At 34.5% G+C, this 10,572-nt stretch overlaps 1 protein-coding gene across 1 annotated transcript in view; it reads left to right on the forward strand.

Annotated features, from left to right (window-relative positions):
* Positions 1-994: 994 nt before the first annotated feature.
* FBXO11 (F-box protein 11) overlaps positions 995-10,572 on the forward strand; it is a 28,605-nt gene continuing 19,027 nt past the window's right edge. The window contains exons 1-10 of the mRNA XM_008571659.1: positions 995-1,116; positions 1,258-1,339; positions 1,780-1,924; positions 3,039-3,168; positions 4,089-4,172; positions 4,364-4,496; positions 5,512-5,618; positions 5,704-5,815; positions 5,906-6,012; positions 6,299-6,436. Coding sequence (XP_008569881.1) covers positions 1,009-1,116; positions 1,258-1,339; positions 1,780-1,924; positions 3,039-3,168; positions 4,089-4,172; positions 4,364-4,496; positions 5,512-5,618; positions 5,704-5,815; positions 5,906-6,012; positions 6,299-6,436 — 1,146 coding nt within the window. The 5' untranslated portion in view covers positions 995-1,008. The remainder of the gene's footprint in view (positions 1,117-1,257; positions 1,340-1,779; positions 1,925-3,038; positions 3,169-4,088; positions 4,173-4,363; positions 4,497-5,511; positions 5,619-5,703; positions 5,816-5,905; positions 6,013-6,298; positions 6,437-10,572) is intronic.

Raw genomic sequence — 10,572 nt, forward strand, 5'->3', positions numbered from 1 at the left:
AGCACTTTCTTGCTTTCTGCCACAGGATATTCCAGGCTCATCTTGTACTTTCCTGCCCTGGAATCAGCCATTTCTCTAAGGAGTCTTCATTCCTTTTATGGAAAATGTTATTCAGAAGCCAAGATCCAATTGCTAGTCATGCTCATTGCTTTTGGAATATCACTGCTCCCAGGCTCTGTCAGTGGATAGAGCTAGGGAAAATATGCATATACATATGCACACATCCAAACATTTACATCTATGTTTATTTCCATATCTATCTATCTGACTATGGGAACCATGAATTCACACTGATACCTCTAATTCCAGTCTAATACCAAAGGGTTTATTCTAGCTTTCTCTCTTTTAGTATTTACTACTCTTCTCTGACAGTGAGAAATCTCACTTCCTTTCTCCTATTTACTTATTCAATCAGTCTCCCTGTTGTATGTAATCTTCCAACTCTGCCATCCCCTCTACTGTGCAATGTCTTCTTTTCCCTGCTCTGGCTCTGATGTCCCATTCCAGGCCACTCCCTCTCCCCCCTGCAGACTTCCTTCTTACCCCCCTTGAACTCCAACATCATATGCCATACCACCCTTCGTGTGGGCCCCCTTTTTACCCTACTTGGTAACATGCCCTATACTGAGCTGTCCCTCTCCATAGACATCCTCCTCACCCTGCTTTTTCTACTGTGACACTCCTTGCCAGGCTGCCTCCTCACCCCATTTAGGCTCTAACCATGGAGTACCAGTCCCCTTCCCACTCCTCATAAAGTAGACATCCTCCTCACCTTTTTTTCTTTTTTTTTTTTTTAGTAATGTCTTCCAAGTTTTATAGAAATCTAATATTTCTTTCAGGTGGTTAATCTAGTTGGTTGGAATGTTATATAAAAGTTATATCTCCACCCCCATCCCCCAGATTTGAAGTTTTAAAAAACTTTACTGCATCCATAGAACATTTTTTTAAAAATGGGTGTCATTTTTCTGATTGCTTTTGTTCATAACAGATGATGATGTACCTGCAGATATGGTTGCAGAAGAATCAGGTCCTGGTGCACAAAATAGTCCATACCAACTTCGTAGAAAAACTCTTTTGCCGAAAAGAACAGCGTGTCCTACAAAGAGCAATATGGAGGTATGTTAAATGTAATTGCTTTTCTTTTTGTAATGAATGAAATTTTAGGAAACAAACAAGAGAATATCATCATTTTTTTAGAAGTTATAATTATGTATGGTAAAAATAATTGCTTTATTAGTTTTTGTTTTGTTTTTGAAGGGTGCCTCAACTTCAACTACAGAGAACTTTGGTCATCGTGCAAAACGTGCAAGAGTGTCTGGAAAAGCACAAGATCTATCAGGTATTTCCTATTAGGAAACAAAGAGATAAAATAATTTTTTAAATTTTGTTTGGTAACAAAAAATAGAAATTAAATATATTTGAGTATTACATTTGGGATTGAGAAAGTGATTATTATAGAATATACTCTGACCTCTCCCTCTTTGACCTTTATTATTGTATAAAAATACACTCCTGTTAAAAAAAAAACTTTTTATATATTTATTTTAACCAGTTTCTGAGATGGCACATAATACCTGAAAGAAAGAATTCCTGTTAAGATAAATGAAGATAATAAATGTGTGTCATCTGTGAAAGCCAAATGCTTATAAAATTACCATCAGCAAAAAATAAAAGCTATTCACTAGAAAAAATGAACACTGTGTTCTTTAAATTATGAAAAAGTCATTGTTTAGTATGATAAATGGATTGTTTATATTCTATTATTTAATCTCTTTATAGCAGCACCTGCTGAACAGTATCTTCAGGAGAAACTACCAGATGAAGTGGTTCTAAAAATTTTCTCTTATTTGCTGGAACAGGATCTTTGTAGAGCAGCTTGTGTGTGTAAACGCTTCAGTGAACTTGCTAATGATCCAATTTTGTGGTAAGTGAAAACCTATTCCTTATTATCTTGAGATTATTTGCTGCCCCAAATGCTAAACATGGTAAGGAAGTCGAAGTGCGAGTTGACAGTTACAATTAAATAGTTGGAACAAAGTTAAAATGCTTAAAAATTCCTAGTTACTTGTTTATCACAAATATGAGCTGTCAGTCAGGCAGTATTTATAAAACATTTTATCAATTAATAGCAACTGAGTGATTATGGGAAATCTTTTTTATTTAATTACTTTTTAGAAACAGATCTATGTGTAATTTATAGTACCTAATGAATTAAATCTGATAGTTTAGTAAGAGTGTAGATTTTGTACATCACTTTTGGAAGACAGTTGTATTTATGAACCTTAAAGGATGCATGTGCTTTGATCCAGTAATTCTACTTCTGAAAAATGTTTTGTCTTATGTATAAATTTATTACAGTGAGGAAAAATTAGAAATAATCCAAATGTCCTGCAGTAAGGAAGTGAACTAAGTAAACTATGTAATGTCTGTTTGGAGAGTTGTGATATAGCCATTAACAGTGATTTTTACAAAGAGCTTTTAATAACATGGAAAAATGCTATGTCATAAAAAGCGAAAAGAGTAGAATACAAAATTTTATATGCTATATAATTACAACTATAATAAATGAAACAATACGTAGATAAAAAGATTTGAAGGAAATATAGTAAACTGTTAATAGTGAATATATTAAAACTGTAAGTTTTCTTTATATTCTTCTATATTTTACAACAGTTACATGTATTATTTTATGATGCAAAAAATGAGGTATACCTTATATTTAAGAGAAAAAATTTATACTTATGTTAGAAGGAAGAAGTGAAAATGAGGAGCAGAAAAAGAAAAAAACATTTTGCATTGTACAAGAAGTGAAAATAGTTACTATTACTCCAGTTCTAATATTTGGAGTGGACTAATTTTCATATGCAGTTACAATTTTTTTAGCCAGAAACTATGTTTTTACATTTAAAACTCTGTATTTTGATATTCGTTTTGGCCTCTTTTAATCCAAGTTTTTGAGGTCTCAACAGTTATAGTTGTCTAAAATTTTATTAATCTAAAGGATATTTTATAAAGAAATCTTTAATTCCTTTCTTCAGGAAACGATTATATATGGAAGTATTTGAGTATACCCGGCCTATGATGCATCCTGAACCTGGTAAATTCTACCAGATTAATCCAGAAGAATATGAACATCCAAATCCTTGGAAAGAGAGTTTCCAGCAGTTGGTATGAAGTTTAAATTAAAAGTATTGATTTTATATTATATATTTGTAAATAAAAGTTTTGGGCTGGCCCGTGGCTCAGTTGGGAGAGTGTGTTGCTGATAACACCAAGGCCCAGGGTTCGGATCTCTATATAGGGATGGCCGGTTGCTCACTTGGGAGAGCATGGTGCTGACAACCCCAAGTCAAGGGTTGAGATCCCCTTACCAGTCATCTTTTTAATAAAAAAATAATAATAATTTTTAAAAAAACTTTCTTTTAAAAAGATAAATTTAAACTCAAAATATGTTTTAAAGGTAAGCCAATGAACATTTATTAACCAACAAAATAATCAATAATTCTTTTCACTACTGACATACTTATTAATAATTTATCCAGTGATAGTAAGCATCAAGTAGCCTGAAATCAGTTGTGATTTTGATGGGTCTGTTTGAACTCGTATTTAAATTATTAGTTTTTATTAGCTGTTTTAAAGTTCCACATTTAGCTTAATTTTCATATGTTTCTCTATGAGAAGTTCTCACCTGGAGATAATTTTGCTCTTGAAGGGACATCTGGCAATGTCTAGAAACATTTTTTTGGTTGTCACAATGGGAGGAGAGGGAACTGCTGCTATCTAGTTGGGTGGAGGTCAGGGATGCTGCTAAACATTCTGAAATGCACAGGACAGCCCCCACAACAAAGAATTGTCTAGCCCAAAATATCAGTAGTGCTGAGATTGAGAAACTCTGGCCTTTCTTACTGGATATTATTGAATCATAACTTGTCCTAGATTTTACATTGTACTATGTGACAGAAAATTAGTTGGAATCATTTAGAATTGTTTTTGATATTTAATAAAAGTTATTCATACAGTGGTACATGAATTTAGAACATAATTTTTATATTAGTAATCAGTGTTTTGTTTTGTTTTTGACATTTTAGTATAAAGGTGCACATGTAAAGCCAGGATTTGCTGAACATTTCTACAGTAACCCTGCAAGATATAAAGGAAGAGAAAATATGTTGGTACGTGTGACTTGCATTTTTATGATTTAAAATGGTGATCTCTCAGGCTGGCTGGTTAGCTCAGTTGGTTAGAGCTCAGTGTTGTAACACCAAGGTAAAAGGTTTGGATTGCCACACAGGCCAGCTGCCAACAATTAAAAAAAAAAAAAAGTAATCTTTCAGTCTGTACTGACAATTTTATTTTTTTCTAGTATTATGATACTATTGAAGATGCCCTTGGTGGGGTACAAGAAGCTCATTTTGATGGACTTATCTTTGTTCATTCTGGAATATATACTGATGAATGGATATATATTGAATCTCCAATCACCATGATTGGTGCAGGTATTTTGAAATGTATTGTCATTAGAATTTTAACATTTTATCCATATTGTTTGATTTACATGATGGGTTTTTAAAGTGCTAGTTACTTAAATAATAGGAAATAATAGGAATGAAGATATCACACATTTTATGTGAAGGAAATAAAAACATAAGGGTTTTGGAATTATAGATGTATGTATTTCTTGATGTCAGTACTACCTCCAGTTGCCTTCACTAATTCATTTTAAAAAATATTTGTTTTACCTTTTATTTGAAAGTAAATGCTAATGTTTTTATTGCTGTATCTTTAAAGGAACTGAAATGTAATTTTTATAAATACTTTTTGTACGGTTTCAAACAATTTTTGTTGGTCAAATTTCTAAGAATAAATGTAATGAAATATTTGTTGAATACTGAGGAGTCATTTGAAGATGTGTGCTCTGATTTTTTGAGGATATAGTACCTAGACCATTTTAAGATAGCAAATATATAATATATATAGTACATAATAGCATTTGCTAATGAAATTAGTATTTTCTTCCTCTTCTGTTTCCCTCTCCCATCTTCATCATGAAGAAGAGGGGAGAAAGTATAGAAAGTTTTTGTCTAGTGATTTTATTACTTTCCAAATTGAGGCCACTGTTGAAAATAAATTTAAATAAAGAGGCCTCTCCTCCCCTTTTTCTCTCCTTTCCCTGAGCATGTTTTTCCAGTGCTGCTGCTGGTGATGGTTTTGTTTCTACAAGAAACCATTTTTAGAAATCCCATTGCATTTTATGTTAATACCATTTATAGTTGAATCTTAATAGAAGTACTTTAAACGTGGATTTTTTAGTATAGTGGTAATCAAATAATATCCCCATTAAATACGACGGTTTATAGTAAAGACTAATGAAACATAGTTAACTGATAACGTGAATATTAGTCCTACTACTCAATACTAATGTTTTAAAAAGGTTCCCCCTCCATAAAAGTACCCGTCTGTACTTTTGTGGAATAAAGATAATATATATGCCCTAAAATATCTTCTCCACAGCACCTGGAAAAGTAGCAGACAAAGTTATAATTGAAAACACTAGAGATTCAACCTTTGTTTTTATGGAAGGTTCTGAAGATGCTTATGTTGGATATATGACAATAAGGGTAAGAAATTTTAACATTTAAAATGTACATGTTGAAATCATTTGGGCAGTGGTTGTTTATTTCAAACAAAATTTCTACTTTTTAGTTTAACCCTGATGACAAATCTGCTCAACACCACAATGCACACCACTGCTTAGAGATTACAGTAAATTGTAGCCCTATTATTGATCATTGTATCATTCGAAGTACATGTACAGGTTAGTGTTTCCTTTATCTGTTACAATAAAATTGAGTCACTGTGTTGTTGCCCAATAGGTTTTTAAATAAATAAATAATTTTTCTTACAGTTGGTTCTGCAGTATGTGTTAGTGGTCAAGGAGCATGTCCTACTATCAAGCACTGTAACATCAGCGACTGTGAAAATGTTGGACTTTATATAACAGATCACGCACAGGTATTTTTTAATTTTGGTTTTTGGTTTTTTTGGGTTTTTTTTTTTTTTTCCCTTTTTGTCTTTTTTCGTGACCGGTAACGGGATCGCAACCCTCAGTGTCGCGCCCGCACCGCGCTCAACCAGTGAGTGGACCGGTCTCTATATGGGATCCGAACCCTCAGCGGGAGCGCTGCCATACTCCCAAGCACCGCACTCTACCAAGTGCGCCACCGGGCCAGCCCTGGTTTTTGGTTGTTTAAAAAAAATTTTAAAGCCTCTACTGATGTTTGTTTCTGATTAATTGTAGGGAATATATGAGGATAATGAAATTTCCAATAATGCTTTAGCTGGGATTTGGGTTAAAAATCATGGAAACCCAATTATTAGACGGAATCATATTCATCATGGACGTGATGTTGGTGTGTTCACATTTGATCATGGCATGGTAAGAACATTTATTTTTAATAGAAAAACTGACTTTTGTATCAGTTAAATTTCAAATTTTAGCATTTTTTTTATCACCAAATTATCTGAATTGAAGAGTATCTGTTTTTTTTTTTTTTTTGTCTTTTTCCGTGTCCGGCAACGGATCGCAACCCTCAGTGTCGCCCCCGTACCGGACCGGGACCAGCAATGGGATCACAGCCCTCGGTGTTGCTCCCACACCTCGCTCAGCCAGTGAGCGGGAACTGGTCTGTATGTGGGATCCGAACCCTTGCCGGGAGCGCCGCCGCGCTTCCCAAGTGGCGCACTACAGCAGTGCACCACCGGGCCGGCCCGAAGAGTATCTGTTTTAAAGCAATTTCAGCATTATATTTTGAAATCAGTATGCAGAATTTATAAATTTATGCATCAAACATCATATCCACGTAGAGATGATAGAGTTCTTAAGGAACTGATGTGATATTTGAGGGGAATAAGGTCTAATCTAGTAGTTCTTAAATGTGAGTGTGCATAAAAATCACCCAGAAGCTTTGTTTTTTCTCAGTGAAAATATCTGTATTTACCCATGTGTAATAAAACATAATTTCCAAGGATGGAGCCCAGGATATGCATTTTTAATAAGCACCATAAGCAAGTCTAACACAGATTGTAGAGTATACTTTGAGAAATAATGGTTTCATCATTAATTTGATTTCCATTTTATTCCTCTTAAAAAATTTTTTAACTGGTGAACTTTAATAGGAGATATAGTAATAATAAAATATCAGTTCTAAAACTATTAAGCAGCAATTATGTTAGACATCCTTATGGATGATACTGTGTTTTAAATATTACTGTATAATCTTATACAATTTTCTAGACACAACTTTTTGAGCTCTCTGAGGTCATTATTTCAAATAATGTTCTTGGATGTCTGTTCAGATTTTTTTTTTTTTTTAAAGACTGGTTAGGGGATCTTAACCCTTGACTTGGTGTTGTCAGCACCACACTCTCCCAAGTGAGCTAACCAGCCATCCCTACATAGGGATCCGAACCCTTGGCCTTGGTGTTATCAGCACCACACTCTCCCAAGTGAGCTAACCAGCCATCCCTACATAGGGATCCGAACCCTTGGCCTTGGTGTTATCAGCACCACACTCTCCCAAGTGAGCTAACCAGCCATCCCTACATAGGGATCCGAACCCTTGGCCTTGGTGTTATCAGCACCACACTCTCCCAAGTGAACCATGGACCAGCCCTCATATATTTTTTTTTATCATACATGTTTATGGGGTACAGTTCGTTGTTTCAATATGTGCATATATTATATAATGATCTAATCAGAATGGTTAGCATATATATCACCTAAACATTTATCATTTCTTTGCGATTATAACATTTAATGTCCTCTTTTCTGGCTATCTTGAAATATACAATACAATATTATTAGCTATTATCTCCCTAGAGCACCAGAACTTATTCTTCCTAACTGTAACGTTGTAACTTTCCACTGTCTACCAGCCTTTCCATGTCTTTCCCTGACTCTGGTAACCACTATTGTGTTCTCTATTTCTTTTTTATTTTTCTTAATTGACCCATGATAATCATATATATTTATGGAGTACAATATAATATTTGGGTACAGTCATACTGTGTGCAGTGATCATATCAGGGCACTTAGTATATTGATAACCTCAAACATCTGGAACAAAGAGTTCCCAACTCTATGTGTTGGGAACATTCAACATCATCTCGACTAGCTATTTAAAGATATATAGTACTTTGTTGTTGACTGTAGTCTCCCCATATTGCTATAGAACACTAGATATTATTCTTCCTATCTCTCTATAGTTTTGTATCTACTGAGCACCCTCACCCTATCCCTATCCCCTCTCCTCTTACTAGTCTCTAGTAACCACTGTTTTAATCTCTATCATTCTTTTTTATGGCTGAATAGTATTCCATTGTGTATGTACACATTGTGTATGTACAATATACATTGTATATGTATACCACATTTGCTTTATCCAGTCATCTGTGAAGGACATTTAGGTTGGTTCTAACTATCAACTATTTGTGAACAGAGCCACTATAAACATGGGAATGCATGTATCTCTTTGACTTGTTGATTTCCATTCTTTTGGATATATACCCAGTAGTGGAATTGCTGGTTCATATGGTAGTTCTACCTGTAGTTTTTTAAGTAATCTCCATACTGTTTTCCATAATGGCTGTACTAATTTACATTCCCACCAGCAATGTATAAGGAGTTCCCCTTTCTCTGCATCCTTGCCAGCATTTGTTACTTTCTTTTTGATAACAGCCATTCTAACTGGGATCAGATTATATCTTATTATAGTTTTGATTTGCATTTTTCTGATGATTAGTGGTGTTGAGCATTTTTTCATATACCTGTTGGCCATCTGTATGTCTTCTTTTGCAAAATGTCTATTCAGTTCCTTTGCCCATTTTTTAATCAGATTTTTTTTTTTTTTCATTTAATGTCTAATTTTCCTTGAGGTCATTCTCAAGTCCTGTTATAGCATTGGCAAAATTTATTGGTGCAGGGTCAGAGAGATGGGAGAGAAGGTAGTAACATGGTGGAAAATATAGGGTTATGGTGAGGTTTTGCTATTATATAGTGTTAACCAAGCAACCTAGGAATGTTGGATTCATATATACAAATTGTCCATGGCAAAGAAAATTTTTTATTTTCATTATTTATGCCTGGAACCCTAATGCAGAACTCTTTTTAAAAATGGAGCTCTAGACCATGAGGAGCTCTAGACCATGAGGAGTAAGTAACCTTTTATCAAGTAGTAGTTGGACCTAAATAATTTCAGGCTAGATGCCAGTTCATCATATTAGTCAGTTCCTGGTGTAACTATAACCTGAGAAAAACAGTTCACTTATAACACAGGGTGTAGCCTGGGCCTATAGATAAGGAATCATAGTGGAGATAAGCACTTACCCTTCCTTAGCTGGAATAAAGAAGTTGTCATTTGTTGCAGAGTACAGCTCTTTTTTCCAGCATTGGGGGAAGGTGGGAATTGGAGGAGTCTAGGTAAGGGGTATGGAGGATGTCAGAACAAAAGACTCTTGAGAATCTGTCATCCCTTAGAGACCATTGGCTATAGTTCCTAAATGGAACTCTTATTTTGTAATGGAATTGTACTGTGCTCGTGTTTCATTGTCTATGTTGTCTTCAAGCTGTGCCCCAGAGTTAATATACATTTCCAGTATCATATTTATGCATGCTTCTCATTCACAAATGTTTTGAGTTACTAAGATAATTTTAACCTGAGTACCAGTTCCTCTTTTTTGAAAGACCTATGGTGATGGTCCCGTTCTAAAGTTCACCATAGTAATTTATGCCTCATCACATACCCCATATACAGTTTATTTTTTATACATTTGGACTTATAAATATTGTTTTTAGAAACAACTCTAAGGCAATGCTATAGATAGATAATTCCCATTAAGGATTAATGAGAAGATTTGTAAAGTATTACAGATTTGTAAGGGAAGGATGGAAATAAAGCATATCATGGGCCTACCATATCTATTGTGTCTGTTTTAGTATTGTGACACAATTTTTAAAAACACTTTGATGGAATGTTCTTCCATTCCAAGTATTCTTTTGGCTTGTCTTCATGTTGGCAGTTTATGATTGGTGGGATGACACCCATCACAAAGGATAACCTTTTTAAAATTTGGCACTGTTTTCTATAGAGCTTTAAAGTACATCAGAATAAACATTTGAAGTAGTTACTGTACTGTTCTTTAAATGTGTTTAAATATATTTATTGTTTTCTGAAATTTTCCTTTTCCTTATCTATGAAATACTTAGAATTTAAATTCCTGTATTCCTAAGAATGAATCATAATCATAAAAGATTCTCTACTTTTTATTTAAAAAGAAAGCAGTGTTTCTGTAAAAATATTACATCCCCCCCAGTTTAAAGATCTTTCTGGAATTGTAAAGGATATGTGACTAGAGCTTTTCATTGTTAACCTCATGTTTAAACTTTAAAGTATGAACTCTCCCGATGAAAAATGAGGAAATAGGGGCCGGCCCGGTGGCGCACTGGATGGTGCGCCGCTTGGGAAGCGCGGCGGCGCGCGCCCCCGAGGGTTCGGATCCCACATACAGACCGGT

This window comes from Galeopterus variegatus, unplaced genomic scaffold (assembly GCF_000696425.1).
Source record: "Galeopterus variegatus unplaced genomic scaffold, G_variegatus-3.0.2 Scaffold709, whole genome shotgun sequence".
In the NCBI taxonomy this organism is placed as follows: Eukaryota; Metazoa; Chordata; class Mammalia; order Dermoptera; family Cynocephalidae; genus Galeopterus; species Galeopterus variegatus.